The sequence below is a fragment of the Herpailurus yagouaroundi genome, unplaced genomic scaffold, assembly GCF_014898765.1.
Source record: "Herpailurus yagouaroundi ecotype Mexico unplaced genomic scaffold, PumYag 141, whole genome shotgun sequence".
NCBI lineage: Eukaryota > Metazoa > Chordata > Mammalia > Carnivora > Felidae > Herpailurus > Herpailurus yagouaroundi.
In genome coordinates, this window is record NW_024412396.1 from 62914394 (window position 1) to 62933480 (window position 19087).

The window sequence follows — 19087 nt, forward strand, 5'->3', positions numbered from 1 at the left end:
TTCATTTCATTTCATTTCATTTCATTTCATTTCATTTCATTTCATTTTTCTTTTTTCTTTTCTTTTCTTTTCTTTTCTTTTCTTTTCTTTCTCTCCTTCTCCTTCTCCTCCTCCTCCTCTTCCTCCTCCTCCTCCTCCTCGCCTCCTTCTTCTCCTCCTCTTCCTCCTCCTCCTCCTTCTCTTAAGTAGGCTTCACACCAGCACAAAGCCCAATGCAGACCTTGAACAGGACCCTGAGATTAAGACCTGTGCTGAGATCAAGTCAGACGCTTAACCGACTGAGCCACCCAGGTGCCCCTCGATTTTCACTTCTTAGCACAGAAAGATTTGTAAGCTTTACTGCTTCTGGGAATTCACTGGGCCAGAGGAGGTGCCCCAACACCCTCAGATCACCAGGAACTAATTACTTGACACCTCAGTGACTCCTCAGTGTTCTCTGCACTGGACAGAGAAGGATATCGCTCTCTGCTCAGTCATTAAACTCAGTAAGTTTTCTCTGTCTCTAAAATAAACATTAAAAAAAAATTAAACTCAGTAAGTTTTTTTTCTTAATTCTCCACTATTACAACCACCTCATTTGAGCTTAGGGATAAGAATTAAAGGTACTAAAGGGCGCCTTTAGTGGCTCAGTTGGTTAAGTGTCTGACTTCGGCTCAGGTCATGATCTCGCGGTCCATGAGTTCGAGCCCCGCGTCGGGCTCTGTGCTGACAGCTCAGAGCCTGGAGCCTGCTTCCAGTTCTGTGTCTCGCTCTCTCTCTGCCCCTCCCCCACTCACACTCTGTCTCTCTCTCCCTCTCTCTCTCTTTCTCAAAAATAAATAAACATTAAAAACAAAAGAATTAAAGGTACTAACAAGAGAACACACAGCAAAGACAAAGTATTTCTTTTTACATAAGGAAGCTATCTAATAAATGAAATCAATACTACCAAGAGTTGCCGGCGGCCTTTCATTTTGAAAACAGGAGTTCCCAGAGAAGAGACGAGGATCTAACTTTCTCTCTACCATTAAGGTCCACAACTGTAACTCCCCACGAAAGTATCCCTGACCCCTTGATCCTTCCTTACCAGATCATCATGTCCCATCCAGCTCAAAAGCTAGATTTACTATCTTCTGCTGGTCTCTTGGCTATAGGCTGTTAACACCCTACCCTCCTGTAGATGTTTGTATACTGTGGAAAGAAGATCAAATTTAATTGGAAAACTAGATGGTTACACAGTATGTGTGGCTAGGTTCGGAGGGGTGCCCCCTTGGCTCTCTGAGGAGAGGAGGAGGTCATCACCCCAGAAGCCCACACATGGCAAGGTCTGATCTGACCCCTTCCCAGAGTGCCCTGGGAGGCAGCCAACGGTGAGCTGTGGCAACAAAGAAAAGTGCTGGCTTGGGGACAAGCAGGGTGTCATCGTAAAGAGGATAAGGGATGAGTCCTCAAGATCCCAATGATGGGGCTCAGGTTAGGAACCTGAACCTGCTAATAAAGAAAAAATGGAAACAAGAAGGTTTGGTTCAAATACAAGGCTGCACCCAGGGAGGCATGTTCAGTACTTACTTTTTGAATGGCATTTGTGTTCCGAGACTTTGATGCCCTTCCCTTCAAACAGATCAGACTTCTCATGGTTACTGAATCATTTGCTTGGAAGGATTCCACGTCCCTCCAAGTGGGCTGACCCTTGGTACCCTCAGTGAGAAATACTGAATGTATCACTGCTCCTTTCTTGTTCTCCTTGTTCTTAGTGATGTCCGTTGTCCTACAGCTGGTATTCTTAGTAACATGTCTGTGTGCCTAGGTAGAAAGATCAAGAAGGTGGAAATTGTGAACAGTCAGAGGCAAAGGCAAGAAAGACATTTTCTATTTTATCAAACTATAAAAACCAACACCTCGGTTTCCACTCCCAAAGCATAAGGTGTGTGTTTGAAGGATTTTTTTTAAAAGACGGGAAAAACAGGGGCACCTGGGTGGCTCAGTTGGTTGAGCTTTTGACTTCGGCTTAGGCCATGATCTCATGATCTCATGGCCCCATGTCGGACTGTGTGCTGACAGCTCGGAGGCTGGAGCCTGCTTCGGATTCTGTGTCTCCCTCTCTCTCTCTCTCTCTCTGCCCCTCCCCTGCTCATGCTCGCTTGCTCACTCTCTCTCCCCTTTAAAAATAAATAAGCATAAAAAAATAATAAAAATAAAAGATGGGAAAATCTTGAGCAAATTTGTCATTTCTGTGTATGCTGGCATTTGCTGTTTCTCTGCCTGGAGCACCACCACACCATGCACACGCACACACACATGCACACACACACACACACACACACACACACACATATGCACACGCACACACTCCTCCCTGCCTGCCTCACTCCTCTTTAGCTTTCAAGTATCCCTGCTTAGTCTTCTCAGAATCCCAAGCCTGAGCTGGGTTCCCCCTCTTAGCCGCTCCCATAGGACCCTGCACCTCCTTCAGCACAACACCTATATGATGTAGTAATCCCCTCACTAGGCTAGAGCTCCATGAGGGCAGGGACCAGATCTGGCTTTCTTAGAGTTCAATCCCCCGTTCCTGGAATGGCACTGAATAAGTATTTGTAGAATAAATGAATTCTGAGGAGTCCGTATGAGCCTTTTCTTCGTATGAGCTGTTTGCTGTTTGTCTGAACAATGTCTGCTGAGTATGGTGGCTCAGGCTGTGCACTGTACGGGACGTCCAGCCCGGTCGGGAGGGGAGGCTGAAATCCAGCTCGCATTCTCATCGCCTGGCCATTTTTCGCTGACTGTATCCACCCGGAGGAAGAGATGCCTTTTTCTGATCTGTACGATGGCACCATACGCGCTTTCAGCCGGGCAGCTCCAGAGAAACACATAGCGTCTTCAAAAGGAAGGGAGCGTCCTCTCCTTTGTTCCTAGAACGGCTAGGACCGAGTGCTTTTACGAAACTCTTCCTTCGGATCTTTGGCCAGTCATCTATGCCGAGACCCTGGCCGCATTCCCAGCAAAGGCCCCCCTCACTCTTCTCTCCTCTGATTTTTGTCTCCCGCAGGGTTTGGGATGACCACTCCGGCCACGGTGGGAGGAAAAATCTTTCTGATCTTCTACGGCCTCATTGGGTGCGCGAGCACCATCCTGTTCTTCAACCTCTTCCTGGAGCGCCTCATCACCGTCATTGCCTACATCATGAAGTCGTGCCACCAGCGACGGCTGCGGAGACGAGGGGCCCTGTCCCGGGAGAGCCTGAAGCCCCCGGGCAGGTGCGAGGGGGCTAGCTCGGCCGGCTGGAAGCCCTCCGTGTACTACGTGATGCTGATCCTGTGCCTGGCCTCCCTGCTCATCTCCTGCTGCGCATCGGCCATGTACACCTCCGTCGAAGGCTGGAGCTACTTCGACTCACTCTACTTCTGCTTCGTGGCCTTCAGCACCATTGGCTTCGGGGACCTCGTCAGCAGCCAGAACGCCCAGTATGACAGCCAAGGCCTCTACCGCTTTGCCAACTTCATGTTCATCCTCATGGGCGTCTGCTGCATCTACTCCTTGTTCAATGTCATCTCCATCCTCATCAAACAGTCCGTGAACTGGATCCTGAGGAAAATGGATGGCGGGTGCTGCCGACGATGCCAAAGGAGGCTCCTGAGGTCCCGGAGGAACGTGGTCATGCCGGGCAACATCCAGGACCGGGGCAACATCTCCATAGACACGGATGGGGTGATGGACAGCGACACGGACGGGCGGCGTCTCTCGGGGGAGATGATCTCCATGAAGGACTTCTTGGCCGCCAACAAGGTCTCGCTGGCCATCCTCCAGAAGCAGCTGTCTGAGACGGCCAACGGCTGCCCGCCCCAGGCCAGCGCGCCGTCCCGGGACAACGAGTTCTCAGGGGGGGTGGGGGCCTTTGCCATAATGAACAACAGGTTGGCGGAGACCAGTGGGGACAGGTAGGAGCGAGGAGCGGCCGCTGGGCGTGGAGGCCAGGAGAGTGGGCGATGGGGGGATTGGCACCGGCTCAACTCTGTGCCGGGGCGTGTTCCCTCTGGAGTTGTCCTGTCACCCTCTGCAGGCCCAGCCTTAGAAAGCTCTTCTCCTCGGGCAGCCAGCCACCTTCTAGGGCTGCAGACCGAGGCCGGAGGCCCTTCTCCTTGTCTTTATTCTGTGAGGTCTGAATTCAGTCTTGAGAATAAATCCCGGAGGCAGCCTAAGACATTGCACAGTTGTCTTACTCCCCTTCCTCCAGGGCTTTAACTGCCTAAGGGAAGGGGGTTTAAGTGAGTCTCTATTTCCCTGCTGCTCTGGTCTTCGTTTGGAAATAAAAATCCTGAACGGAAATCCTCATTTTCCCCCCTGGAACCCTGAATGGCTGGACCCACTGCCCTTCCCAGCCCCTTCAGAAAAGGGGGGGGGGGATGCTTCAGAAGGTGCCTGGGCCGTGGGCTTCCTTCAGAGCAGATATGTCCACAGTGCGACGGATGGGGAAATCACCTGGTCTGCTCTCTGTGTCTGCTTCTCTGCGTTTTGTTTTTCCTTTCTTTTATTTTTAAGATCCTAATGCTGGGCTAAGGTGTCTGTGGGACCTCGGCATGGTAAGAAGAAAGCTTCAGGCCTTTAAACTGCAGCCAAGTAGTGGACAGGCTCTTTTTTTTTTTTTTTTTTTTGGCAGGGAAAGACTATAGGTTAACGTTCTTCCTTCCAGTGGTCACAGAGACCGTTTCATTTTTGTTTTTTTTGTTTTTTTTTTTTAACCAGGGCATGGAGCCCATCGGAAAGATAATGGCTGACTATTTATTAGAACTGAAAACTGAATAAATCCTCACTTTATTAACTAAGATTACATGAGTGCTCATTATGGACAGCGGGGCTGGGGGCAGTGCCTAGCTAAACAGGCATTTATTGTGCACAGTGAAAAAAGAAACAAGAAATTAACCCTTGGGGATATGAGCATCATCTTGGATTCTTGGCTAGAGAAACATTCTAGGCCAGATAAGGAATGGCTTCTCTTTGTGTAATTTGTTTCGGCTCTGCCTCCTGGGAGTGTAACAAGTCTAGTTACATAACCTCCTGAGCAGTTAAAACATCCGTGCTGGGAACAGGAACTCTGGATCTTCGTATATTCAGGAGAGAACATTTTGAGACCCAAGAGCAGCATTAATAAGAGATAGCTGTTATTTTTATAAGATGGGGATGGTGTACACGCGGCACTTTTAGAGACGATGAGGAAAGTCGGCATCGTAAAGACAATAAAGCCGAGAACGATACCCAGTGAAACTGAAATGTTGAGTGGAACTCATCAGAGCTGGGAGGACCTTAGGGACCATCCCATACACAAGAAAGAAACACAAGAAAGACACAGAGGCGTGAAGGGAATGCTCCCTATCCGAACTCTCAAGGCTGACAGCATACAGCTAGGAGAACCCAGGTGTCCTGATGGCGACGTCTGGGCTCATCACCCGTGCTCCCCACAGCTTTAGAACCTCCCTCAACTGCTCCCTCCTAAGCTGAGTTGCCTTTTCCTTCCAGCTGGCACCCTACCCCCCCCTTTTTTTTTTACAATGCTGAAAGTACTCAACGGCAGGAGTCCTATAAACAGCAGCCTGGGCTTCGAACTAAGGGCTGTGCGGCTCCAAAGTCAGAGATCTTCAAGTCTTACTTTGTGTTGCTCTCAAAGGAGGCATCCTGTAGCTACTGCAAAACCAAGCTCCCCGGGGGCTCTGCTCTGGGGGAAGGCACCATGGGCATGGGGAGAGGAGCTGGGTCCCTGCCCTAGGAGATTTCTTAATCACCACATGCCTGGGACGGGGACTGGCACAAAGCAGGTCCTTTCTTCTCCAGTCCAGTACAGTGACCTTCTGGGAAGATGACGCCTGCTGATACAAATGCTCCTTGGCCCCCTGGCACATGTCCCAGCCAGCGGGCCAAGGAGCATTTGTATCAGCAGGCGTCATCTTCCCAGAAGGTCACTGTACTTGGTGATCTTTGCAGAGAAATGTTATGTCAAAACGCATGGCTCTTTGTCAGTGGGATCCAAAACTGGAGTCAATTTTTGAGCTAAACACGAAAAAAACGTTTTTTGAACTTTTGAGGAGTTTCCGGAGGAGTCATCTCAGGGTCTTGGAGAATGCGTTTGTTTTGCTCTGGGTTGAGGTTCCTTGATGGAAACATCTGAGCACCGGCGGAAGGAGAGAAGTGTGGTACATTCACGATGGATGAGTGGGAATAACGTATGTCCCCAAAATGGCAAAACTAGGTGTCTCTGTAGTTACTCTTAGGCACGAATTGGTTCAACGAGGGAATTTCTAGGTATGAATGTAAAGCTGGAGTTCAAAATCTGGAGCCCACAAATCCTCTAACATTGTGGTGTAGGTACGGGCACACCTCAGAGGTGCGATGGGTGAGGTCCCAGACCACTGCAGTATGGTGAATATCGCAGTAAAGCCAGTCAGATCAACTTTTGGCCTCCCAGTGCAGATGGAAGTTATGGTTACCACGTACTATAGTATATTAAGTATGCGACGCATTGTGTCTTTTTGAAAGTACATCAATTTGTGGAGCCCGGGTGGCTCCGTCGGTTGGGTGTCCGACTTCGGCTCAGGTCACGATCTCACAGTCCGTGAGTTCGGGCCCCGCGTCGGGCTCTGTGCTGACAGCTCGGGGCCCGGAGCCTGCTTCGCAATCTGTGTCTCCTTCTCTCTCTGTCCCTTCCCCACTCACACTCTGTCTTGCTCTGTCTCTCAAAAATAAACGTTAAAAAAATTTTTTTTGAAAGTACGTCAATTTAGAAATACTTGACTGCTAAAAACCGCTGACCATCATCTGAGCTTTCATGAGTTGTAATCTTTTTGCTGCTGCAAGGTCTTGCCTCCGTGTCGACGGCGGCTGACTGAGAGGGGTGACGGTTGCTGAAGGTTGGGGGCGCTGTGACAATTTCCTAAAATAAGACAGCAATAAAGTTTGCTGCATGGGGTGACTCTTTCTTTCACGGATGTTTCTCCGTGGTGTGTGAGGCTGTTTGATAGCGTTTTACCCACAGTAGAACTTCTTTCCAAACTGGAGTCGAGCCTCTCGAACACTGCTGCTGCTTTATCAACTACATTTCTAAGTCCTTTGTTGTCATTTTAATAATCTTCACGGCATCTTCACCAGGAATAGAGTCCATCTGAAGAAACCACTTTCTTGGTTCATCCGTAATAAGCAACTCTTCATCCATTAATATTTCTTAAAGATTTTATTTTTTAAAGTGAAAAAGTTTTAATCTTTTTTTAATGTTTATTTATTTTTGAGAGAGGGACAGAGTGCGAGCAGGGGAAGGGCGGAGAGAGAGAGGGAGACACAGAATTCGAAGCAGCCTCCAGGCTCTGAGCTGTCAGCACAGAGCCCAGAGCGAGGCTAGAACTCATGAACCATGAGATCATGACCTGGGCTGAAGTCGGCCGCTTAACCAACCAGGTGCCCCAAGATTTTGTTTATTTTTAAGCAAACTCTATACCCGACGTGGGGCTTGAACTCGTGGCCCTGAGATCAAGAGTCACATGCTCCACTGACTGAGTCAGCCAGGTGCCCCTCATCCATTAGGTTTTTATCATGAGATTCCAGCAAATCAGTCCCATCTTCGGGCTCCGCTTCTAATTCTCGTTCTCTTGCTATTTCCACATCTGCAGTCAGAACACATACCACATCTATCCATAGAGTTCGCCATCTTACATGGGCGTGGTCTGTGGCACCCCGAGACAATTACAGTAGTAACTTCCAAGAGCGCTGATCACAGATCATCATTAAAAATCTACTAATGATGGAAAAGTTTGAAATATTGTGAAAATTGCCAAAATGTGACCCAGGGCCAGTGAGCAAACGCTGTTGGGACGATGGCGCTGACAGACGTGCTCGATGCAGGGTTGCCACAAACCTGTAATTTCTGAAAACCACAGTACCTGGGAAGAGCAGTGTGGCGCAATAAAATGAGGTGTGGCTGCACACGCAGGTGTGAGAGGCAGCACACACGTGTACATCCGTGGGTGTAATGAGCTTCATGGGTTTTTCTTCACATTTCCAAGGCGGTCCTTCCGTCCTCACTTAGAATGTTTATTGCTGTCTTCTCTTGTCACCTCTGTCCCCACTCTGCACGTCTCTAGCCTCCTCACTGATTCTCTCTGTCCCCTTCTCTCTGGACTGTGTCATGTGGCCTCGTCATCAGAAGTCATGCTCGGCTGCCCTGGCAGTTTACTGGCCAGGAGGAGAGTGACCGTCGGCAGAAGGTTGGCCTGGACGCCTCTGTCCGGGAACCCAGAGACTCCCCAAGGTGATGAAGGGACCCACTGACTCGACGTCCATGAAGCTCTCGGACTTCATCCGTGGCTGGGCTCGCAGCTAGCCTGTCCTCAGTTGTCTGTGGTGCTGTGATCGTGAACTGGCCTTTCATGGGAGGCCATGGACCCAAGACATGTGGTGTCTCAGGGGACCCTCATCCTACACTACTTACTTGCACAAGTTTTTCCATATTCCCGTACCACCTGAAGTAATATCTTCTTAATATTTTGATCAACTGTGTTTTGACCAGTTTTGTTTTAGGAACAAATTTGTCTCACTAAATGGAGGGCTCATATCACTTGTTATAAATAGAAAATACAGTCTTTGTAAAAATCAATAAAGTGAAGATAAAATTATCATTAGATTCTATCCAGATCCTGTATCCTAGCGAAGACTCAAACCCTGGGACCTTCTCCCTCGGTTAGAAGCGCAGATTGGCATGTGTGGGAGAGGTGTGAAAGATGCCAGCACCAGACAGACGTTGTGATGGAACGATGACTGGGAGACAATGGAAAAGGGGATAACTTCCTCATTCTGTGCTTCTGTGTGAATGCATCCCACCTCTGAGTGCCCCCAAAATCATTCCACATTCACCTAGATCATTGGTGCACATCCCACACTGGGGGCTACATAAAAGTAACAAAGTACATAGAGTGCCTGGGTGGCTCAGTCAGTTAAGCGTCCGACTTCGGCTCAGGTTATGATCTTGTGGTTTGTGGCTTTGAGCCCCGCATCAGGCTCTGTGCTGACAGCTCAGAGCCTGGAACCTGTTTCAGATTCTGTCTCCCTCTCTCTCTACCCCTCCCCTGCTTGTTCTGTCCCTCCCTCTCTCTCTCTCTCTCTCAAAAATAAATCAACATTAAAAACATTTTTTAATGAAATAAACATTTTTTTAATCTTAAAAATTTTGTATATAAAAAAAGTAACAAAGTGCAGTAGTTTCTGAGGTCAGGCTAGCCACCTGGGGAAGAATAGTTCTTGGGCTTGAACACCAGCCCACGAATACCAGTTCCAATGTGACACAGGGTGGGCAAGTCTCCCTGTGCCCCAGTTCTCCTGCACCTGTGATGTGCAAATGGTAAGAACATCAGATCAAACGGGGTGATGCTCAGAGCAGGGCTCTGTGGCCCCTAAGGAGCTGCCCAGGCAGCAGGCACTGGCTGTCCACATGCTGGGGGACTGGGGACGAGGGTGAGGAGGACATTAAATCCAACAGTGAAGGATTTTGTTTTGTTCCTGCCCCGACATCCAGTGCTTGCCACGCTGTGCTTTATTAGTGGTTCTCGGTTATTCAATGGCATCACTCTTGGTGATGGTTTTATATTAAACCAAAAGGCTACAATAACTTCATTTCTGTTCCACTGAGTCCTTTCACCTCAGGATTAGCTGAGTTAGCTTGTACAATTCGACATGGTAAAATGTTTGGGGAAAGCTATAGTATCTTGTATATTGCTAGAACTTCATGGCTTTTAAGGTTTATCCATCTACAATGGTAATATTTTTACCTTCATTATCACGTTGTGAAGTAGGCAGGGCACTTATCTTCAAACGACCGTTAGCCTTTTCTGAAATAAGAGTAATAAATAATCACACTTTACATAAAAAGTAACTGAGGTTCAGATTGACAGTAGATTGGAGAATAAGCTTTAAAATTACACAGACTGGGTTTGAGTTTCAGCTCTAAGAACTTTAAAGTAACGTCGTGTTTCAAAGCCTAGTCTCTCTTCATGTGCAGTGTGGGAATAGTTGTATGTGCATTACAGCATCAGCAGATAAATGGCATGATCTGGGTCTGGGCTCTCGTGTGGTACCTAAGCCCCTGAAGGTGAAGGTGATGTATTACGGCATTCTGGAAGCCAAAGAATAAACAGGATTGGCTTCTAGAAGAGCCCATTTTATTCCAAGATTTGGGAAGAAAAGGAAGCTTATTTTAATTAATTTAATACATTCTTTTATGATCAAGTGGCATTTATCCCTGAGATGCAAGGATGGTTCAGCATTCGCAAATCAATAAATGTGATACACCCTATTAAGAGAATAAAAGATAAAAATCAAAAGATCTTCCCAATAGCTGTAGGAAAAACACCTGACAAAACACAACATCCTTTCCTTGTAAAAACACCTTAACAAATTGGGACTGGAAGAAATATACCTCAACATAATAAAGGCCATGTATGATAAACCCTCAGCTAACATCGTACTCAACAGTGAAAGGTTGAAAGCTAATCCTCTAAGACCAGAAGCAAGACAAGGATGCCCATTCTCACTGTTGTTATTTGACATAGTCCTGGAAGTCTTAGCCAGAACAATCCAGCAAGACAAAAAAAAGCATCCCAATCAGAAAGGAAGATGGAAAATTATACGATCTTATATGTAGAAAATCCAAGACCACACACACACACACACACACACACACACACACACACACACACACAACTAGTCAGTGAATTCACTAAGGCTGCAGGATACAAAATTAACCTAGAAATCAACTGTGTTTCTGTACGTAAACAGTGAAATGTCTGAAAAAGAAATAAAATTCCATTTACAAGAACATCAAAAACAATAAAATACTTAGGAATGAATTTAGCCAAAGAGGTGAAAGATCTGTGCACTGGAAACTATGAGACTCTGATGATAGAAATTGAATAAGACACAAATGGAAAAATATTCCGTGTTGATGGAATAGAAGAATTAATACTGCTAAAAATGTCCTTACTACCCAAAGCTGCCTATAGATTCAATGCCCCCTATTGAATTTCTGATGGCATTTTTCACTGAAATAGAAAATAACAACCCTAAAATTTGTAGGAAACCACAAAAGATTCCAAATAGCCAAAGCAATCCTGAGAAAGAAGAGCAAAGCTGAAGGCATCACACTTCGGAGTTCAAACTATATTACAAAGTTATAGTAATCAACAGTATGCTAATGGCATTAAAACAAACACATAGAACAATGGAGCAGAATAGGGAGCCCAGAAATAAACCTGTGCATGTATAGTCCTTTGATAACGTGCAAAGAATACTCAAGGGAGAAAGGACAGTCTTTAAATGACACTGGGACAATTAGATATTCACATGTAAAAGAATGAAATTAGATTCCTGTCTTACACCACTCACAAAAATTAACTCAAAAGGGATGGAAGGCTTAAATGTAAGACCTGAACCCACAAAACTCCCAGAAGGAGACATAGGGGAAAAGCTCCTTGACATAGGTCTTGGCAACAATTTTGGGGGGTATGACACCAACAGGACAAGCCACAAAACTACAAATAAACAAGTGGGACTACGTCAAACTAAAAAGCTTCTGCACAGCAAAGGAAACAACGAAATGAAAAGGCAACATGGATAATGGGAAAAAAACATTTGCCATCCATCTACCCCAAAAATATAAGGAATTCATACAACTCACTAGCAAAGAGGCAAACAATCTGATTTAAAAATGGGCAAAGGGGGTCACCTGGCTGGCTCGGTTTGTGCAGCATGCGACTCTTGATCATGGTTTGAGCCCCATGTTGGGTGTAAAGATTACTTAAAAAAATAAAAGTGGGCAAAGGACCATGAGAAAACATGTTTTCAAAGAAGACATACAGATGGCCAACATATGGGAAGGTGCTCACCATCACTAATCACTAGGGAAATGCAACTCAAAACCACAGTGAGATATCCTACCTGCTAGGATCTCTATTATCAAAAAGACAAGAGATAACAAATGCTGGACAGGATGTGGAGAAAGGGAAACCCTTATGCACTGCTGGTGTGAATATAAATTGGTACAGCCACTATGGAAAACGGTACAGAGGTTCCTCAAAAAATTTTAAAATAGAATTACCATGGGATCCAACAATTCTATTTCTGATTATATATATCCAAAGGAAACAAAGTCATTTTCATGAAGAGATGTCTGAAGCCCATGTTCATTGCAGCCTTATTTACGATAACTACCTTATATATAGCATATATATATATATATATATAGTTTACATATATATAGTTTATATATATATTAGATCTATTGATAAATGGAATATTATTCAGCCATGAGAAAGAAGGAAATCCCTCCGTTTGTGACAATGTGGGTGGACATTAAACTAGTGAAATACATCAGAGAAAGACAAATATTATATGATTTCACTTACAGGTGGAACCCGAAAAAGCCAAACTCAAAAACAGAAAAGTAGATGGGTGGTTTCCAGAGGCTGAGGGGTGGGGGGAATAGGAGGATGTTGGTTAAAGGGCAAACTTCCAAGAATAAGGTAGATAAGTTCTGGGGATCTGACATACAGCACGGTGACTATAGTTTACAAGTGTTATATACTTAAAAGTTGTTAAAACAGGAGATCTTAAATGTTTTCACCACACAAAAAAAGGATGGTAATTATGTGAGGTGGTGGAGGAGTTAACTAATTCTATTGCAGTGATCAGTTCATAATATATACATGGAGCAAATGATCACATTGTACACCTTAAACTCACACAATGTTATATACATCAGTTGTATCTCGTAAAGCTAGGACATTTTTTTTGCTAAAACATTAAAAAAATACAGAACAAAATATGTAATTCACATTAATTTTTATGATAAAACAGAAGACCTCTAGGAAATTTTAAGGCTGCATTGGACTGAACTGCCAGCCTCCTGGAAGTTAATCTACTGTTTTCCACCTTAGGGTACTTTGATGGAAATATGTGAGAGTCACCCTTATAAATAAAGGGCTTAAGATACTCCCTGAGCCATAGTGAATGGCTCCGTATGGTGGTTCTTGTTTTATTAAGTGACCAGGACATAGTGGAAGGAAGATTACAGCCTACCTCTTCTGCATTTCAGGCTCTTAATTCTAGACCTGAAGAAAGAACACCCAATCTTAAACCTCCACCCATTTCCAGATGAATTTTGAATGTTAAAAGGAGGAGGCCAGAGAACATTGCCCTTGGAGTCACATCATTTCTTCTGACTTACAGGTCTGGCCCCTCTCTCAGGGATCAGTGGATCCAGGCTGCCTGCAACAGAAGTCTCCATTCCTGGGCTAGCATGGTTGGACAAGAACGTTTCTCTGGAAAGGCTTAGCACAGGACGTGGACTTTTCCCTTATTTTCTCAGACTCCCCACTACAACTGAAGATCATCCCTCTTGGAGTTTCCTCCAAAACAAGCCATACTCTCCGTGATCCCACAGGAATGACGTTATCTGTAGCCATGTACCGAACACATGGGGCACAACGAGGACATTCCCACCCCTCATTTAAACAGAAGAATGTACTGGAATATTCAGTTTTCTGATACAGAAAAGTGACCCAATTACTTTGATAGATTATCTTGGCATCTTCTCAAAAACATTTAGCTACTGCTTCCTGGGTACACACTGGTTGCTAATGATGTGGGAAGGAAGCATGCCAGATGAGATGGAAGTTCTCACCCCTGAGAACATCAGCATCATGTGGGGACCTCTATTAACATGACAGATCCCCAGGTCCTATCCCAGACCTAACCGAAAAATATTCTGATACTGGAACCCCAGAAGTACACTTTGCACAATTTTCATTAGTGATTTTGATGTGCAGCCAAGGTTGAGACCCCCCCACTTGGGAGCTTATTATCTCAGGCTCAAGAAATTACTATATCTTATTAATAATGAGGATCTAATGAGAACAGTACTTTACGTGACATAATCTTTCACACTTCGTGAAGACTTTCCATGTGTTCCATGAGTCCGTTAATTGTGACAACAGTCCTGTGAAGGAGGCATCACCATTTCCATTTTGCTGGTGAGGAGAGCGGGGCTCAGGAAAATTTAATGGTTTGATGACTTGTGCTCCCTCTGTTGCTAGATGGGGAGAGCTAGAGGGAGAGTCACCCCTGGACAAACAATGAAAAAGAGCTGTATTAGTTTCACATTCACCATCTTTGGGGGAAGCCATCAGTGAGCTGAGGTTGCAGGGCAACCGGCAGGCCCAAAGTATGAGGAGAAACAGACATCTACAGAGAGGGAGGAATCACAAGGGCTCACTTACCTGGGGCGGAAGAGTTTAGAGCAAGTATGAATTGTGGATAATTGTGAATTGATGAGTGCAGCCGGGGGGGGGGGGGGGGGGGGCGGGCAGCGTGAAGCCCCTGACGGCCACAGAAATTGGGAACACACCATTTCTTGTAGGTCTTCTCCTCCTAGACTTCACGGGGTGCTCACAGCAAAGTCCAGCCTGAGCTCCAAGAAAATGTCCACTATGGTGCAATCCTGGGGGAGGGGCACAGCAGCCATGTGGGAGAAGAAAGTCTACCAGGACTTTGCTCTCATGTCTTTTCTAAGGAACAAAAACATCAATGAGGGGAAGGGAGGACAACAAGATCTGCTTATTTTGGGCACTGGTGAAAAGTCACTGAGGCAGGGGTCAAGAATCCCTACTCCTGGGGGGAAAGGCAGGACTATGCAGCACCAACAGCTACAGCCAGGGAACAGGCAGGAGAGGGGAGAAGACCACACCCCTGACAGCCAAGGACACAGTGTCCACCTAAAACTGAGGCTGAATCAGGACCACAGAAACACTCCCAGCATCCTCTCTGCCGAGCTAACCAGTGCAGGTAACAATTAACATTAACAGCAGGGTGGCTCAGTGGGTTGAGTGTTCAACCCTTGATTGCAGCTCAGGTCATGATCCCAGGATCATGGGATCAAGCCCCGAGATGGGCTCTGAGCTGAGCATGAAGCCTACTTAAGATTCTCTCTCTGTTGGCCCCTCTCCCCCACTTCTGTTCTCTCTCAAAAACAAAAACAAAGGGGCGCCTGGGTGGCGCAGTCGGTTGAGCGTCCGACTTCGGCCAGGTCATGATCTTGCGGTCCGCGAGTTCGAGCCCCGCGTCGGGCTCTGGCCTGATGGCTCAGAGCCTGGAGCCTGTTTCCGATTCTGTGTCTCCCTCTCTCTCTGCCCCTCCCCTGTTCATGCTCTGTCTCTCTCTGTCCCAAAAATAAATAAACGTTGGAAAAAAAAATTAAAAAAAAAACAAAAACAAAAACAAACAAACAAAACTGAAACAATTAACAGAATACAGCTGAGAAGATGAGAGAAACCCTCTCTGAGACACAGTGCAAGCCCTAAAGCTCACGCCAACGGACATGGCTTTGGCAAATCCAGTTACACCCACGCCTAAGACATTGCTGCTGGGGGCGGGGTGTGGGTGGCACCTGGGTGGCTCTGACAGGTGTCTGACTGTTGATTTGGCTCAGGTCATGATCTCATGGTTCGTGGGTTCATGTTCTGCATCAGGCCCAAGACTGTCAGCTTGGGGCCTGCTCAGGGTTCGTTCTCTCTCTCTCTCTCTCTCTCTCTCTCTCTGCCCCTCCCCTGCTCCTGCACTCTTTCTCTCTCTCTCTCTCAAAATAATTAAGTAAACTTAAAAAAAAAAAGATATAGCTGCAGGAACAGGAAGCACAGAAGGTAAAAACAGCATCAATAAACCTCAAATCTGGCCCAAGTCCTGAGTAGATGAATTCGAATATCCACACTGTTTATTAGTAGGAAAAGCATGCTCATATGTAGGCACACAGACTCTTTACCCCAGTCTCTGCTGACAAGATGTCAGCTTTCAATGACAAAAAATTATGAGACACACAATCCAAAAACATTCTCTAGAAACAAAGCAATAATTGGATCCAGACTCAGACTTGAAACAGATGTTGGAAACACCCTGGTAGGAAATCTTAAATAACTATGACTGGGGTGCCCGGGTGGCTCAGTCAGTTGAGCGTCTGACTTTGGCTCAGGTCATGACCTCATAGTTCGTGAGTTCAAGCCCTGCGTTGGGTTCTGTGCTGATGGCTCACAGCCTGGAGCCTGCTTCAGATTCTGTCTCCTTCTCTCAGTACCCCTCCCCACTCTCTCTCTCTTTCAAATATAAATAAATATTTAAAAAAAATTTTTTTTAATAAAAAAAAAATGGACTTGCACACAAGTAACCGGAATCCAAGAAGGAGAAAAGAGAACAGAGCAGAAGAAATATGCAAAGAAATAATAGCTGAGAATTTCCCCCAAATTAATGACAGAAACTAAGATCCAAGACACTCCCAGAATGCCTAGCAGGTGATTTATGTAAATATACCCCCCTACACACACACACCACACTCAAATTACAGAAACAAAAGGAAAAGAAAGTAGAAAAGCACAGCTGGAGAAAAAAAGGACATTACGCTCACAAGAACAACGTAAGAATTGTAGCAGATCTCTCATCAGAAACCGTGCAAGTCATAAGACTATAGTGTGACAGCTTGAAAATGCTGAAATTTAAAAAAGGAAGTCTTTCAATCCAGAGTTCTATATCCATCAAACTTATTATCTTTCAAAAATGAAGGAGAGGGGCACCTGGATAGCTCAGTCAGCTAAGCATCTGACTTTCGGCTCGGGTCATGATCTTGCGGTTTGTGAGTTCGAGCCCCACATCAGGCTGTCTGCTGTCAGCACAGAGCCTGCTTCGAATCCTCTGTCTCCCTCTCTGTTTGTCCCTCCCCTGCTCATGCTCTCTCTCTCTCTCTCAAAAATAAATAAAAACTTTTTAAAAAGACCTAAAAAAAAGAACACGAAACTAAGCACTGCCACAGACAAGATCGACTGTTGATGCTAAAATTAATGAGGTAAGAGTTGAAGCAGAATCAGGATATTCATAGTCTAAAAGGATCTCCACCAAATATTTAGCAATTACAAAAAGAAGCAACAGGAACTTTGCAGTGGAGAATTCTGGCAGACCCCAGATGAATCAAGTGAACAGAATGAGCAACCACAATAGTACATACTAACGCCATGTGCCACGGAAATGACGCATCGTGAAGGGCACGGCATCTCTGAGGCATCCGTCACACCAACTGCAGTCTAATCAAAAGAAAACATCAGACAGACTCAAACCGAGGGACGTTCTACAAAACAGGGACGAGAATTCTTCAAAAGTCTGAAGCTCATGAAGGAGAAGTAAAAAAGAACTGTTACAGATTCCAGGGAAGCATAAGGAGTCATGACAACTACATAGGACCCCAGATTCTAGCACCTGACAAGGACATTCGTGGAACCCAGTAAATTTTGTAGTTCATAGTATTGTACTAAGGTGAACGTCTTAGTTTTGACAATGGTCCTGTGGTTACGAAGTTAACAGGAGGAGAAGTTGGGTGAAAGGTATATATGGAAACCCTTGTACTATTTTTACAACTGGACTGGAAGTGTAAAATTATCTCAAAGTAAAAAGTTAAAAAGAAACAAAACAAGGGACGCCTGGGTGGCTCAGTTGGTTAAGCGTCGGACTCTTGATTTCGGCTCAGGTCATGATCTCAAGGTCATTAGTTCAGGCCTCACGTTGGACTCCATGCTGAGTGTCGAACCTGCTTAAGATTCTCTCTCTCTCTGGGGCACCTGGGTCACTCAGTCGGTTAAGCTTCGGCTCAGGTCATGATCTCATGGTATGTGAGTTCCAGCCCCACGTCAGGCTCTGCGCTGGCAGCCCAGAGCCTGTAGCCTGCTTCGGATTCTGTCTCCCTCTCTCTCTGCCCTTCCCCTGCTCAGCTCTGTCTCTCTAAAAAATAAATAAGCATTAAAAACAAGTTTGTAAAAATAAATCAGTGGTTCTGAGAGTGCTCCCCCAAGGGCACCAGCAGCCCCTGCACCTGGGAAGTTGTTGGAAATGCAGATTCTCAGGCCCCCACCCAACTTCAGGGATCAGAAGCTCTGAGGGTAGGGCCAGGTCATCTGTGTTTTAACAAGTCCTCCAGGCAGTTTTTTCCAGTGAAGAGTGCTGTCCTGAGCATGAACTCTGAAGGACGGGTAGGAGACTCCCCACCCCCCCGGGGTCCTGCCTGTATCCCCATCAGGCTATGCCGCTGTGGCCAGATCCCAATGCCTCCCAGCCCTGAATCTCTTTTCTGCATCTCAGAGCCATTTCTAATTATTTTGAATTGCCCGGATGCAAAATAACTACGCTGAAAACTATGCTTCCAGTAAGCTATTAGATGAAGGTAATGATTTAGCATCCCGGATTTATGCAGAAGGTAGCACTTTTTTTAAGGGATTTTTTTTTTTAATCACCTCATAGCTGTCCTTGGTAGATTTCTGTGTATTCCTAGGGCATTTGATGAGTGAATTTTGTTTAGTCTTCCCAGAAGCTGCCCTTGGATTTAAGTCATTACAGAATAACCTACCAGCAGCAGAAGCTGTCCATCCAATATGTACCACCTTCCTCAAAATCCTCAGAATCACCATGGGAGATTTTTTTTTTTTCAACGTTTATTTATTTTTGGGACAGAGAGAGACAGAGCATGAACGGGGGAGGGGCAGAGAGAGAGGGAGACACAGAATCGGAAACAGGCTCCAGGCTCTGAGCCATCAGCCCAGAGCCCGACGCGGGGCTCGAACTCACAGACCGCGAGATCGTGACCTGGCTGAAGTCGGACGCTTAACCGACTGCGCCACCCAGGCGCCCCAAGGGAGATTTTTTTTAAATGCAGATTTTCAGGCTATTCCCAGACCTTCTCAATCAGAATCTCTATAGGCCAGGGAATCTGCATTTTTAATATGCATTTCCTGCCTTCCCCCAATGAAAATCAGTTTTTCTGCATATTAACATTTGAGAACCACTGCTTTGGGGGATGGGGGGAGGGGGCTGAAGAAAGGCATAGCCTTAAAGAGGATACAGGGCCAGCCTCAGATGTGGTGAGAAGGATTTATGGACACTGGAGATAACTACAGCAGAGATTTTTGCATCCAGGCTGGTTAGGCTGATGGCCACTGAGATGCCCGAAAACCTGCATGGTGCATCTGTCCCCATGATTGATTCCTGGCATTCTCTG

General features: G+C 45.9%; 1 protein-coding gene across 1 annotated transcript; it reads left to right on the plus strand.

Annotated features, from left to right (window-relative positions):
* Positions 1–3018: 3018 nt before the first annotated feature.
* Positions 3019–4799, plus strand: KCNK13 (potassium two pore domain channel subfamily K member 13; the record flags this gene model as incomplete). Its single annotated transcript, XM_040478432.1, has 1 exon — positions 3019–4799. A coding segment is annotated over one exon (900 nt), but the record flags the coding sequence as incomplete, so codon positions are not given.
* Between the last annotated feature and the right edge of the window lie 14288 nt (positions 4800–19087).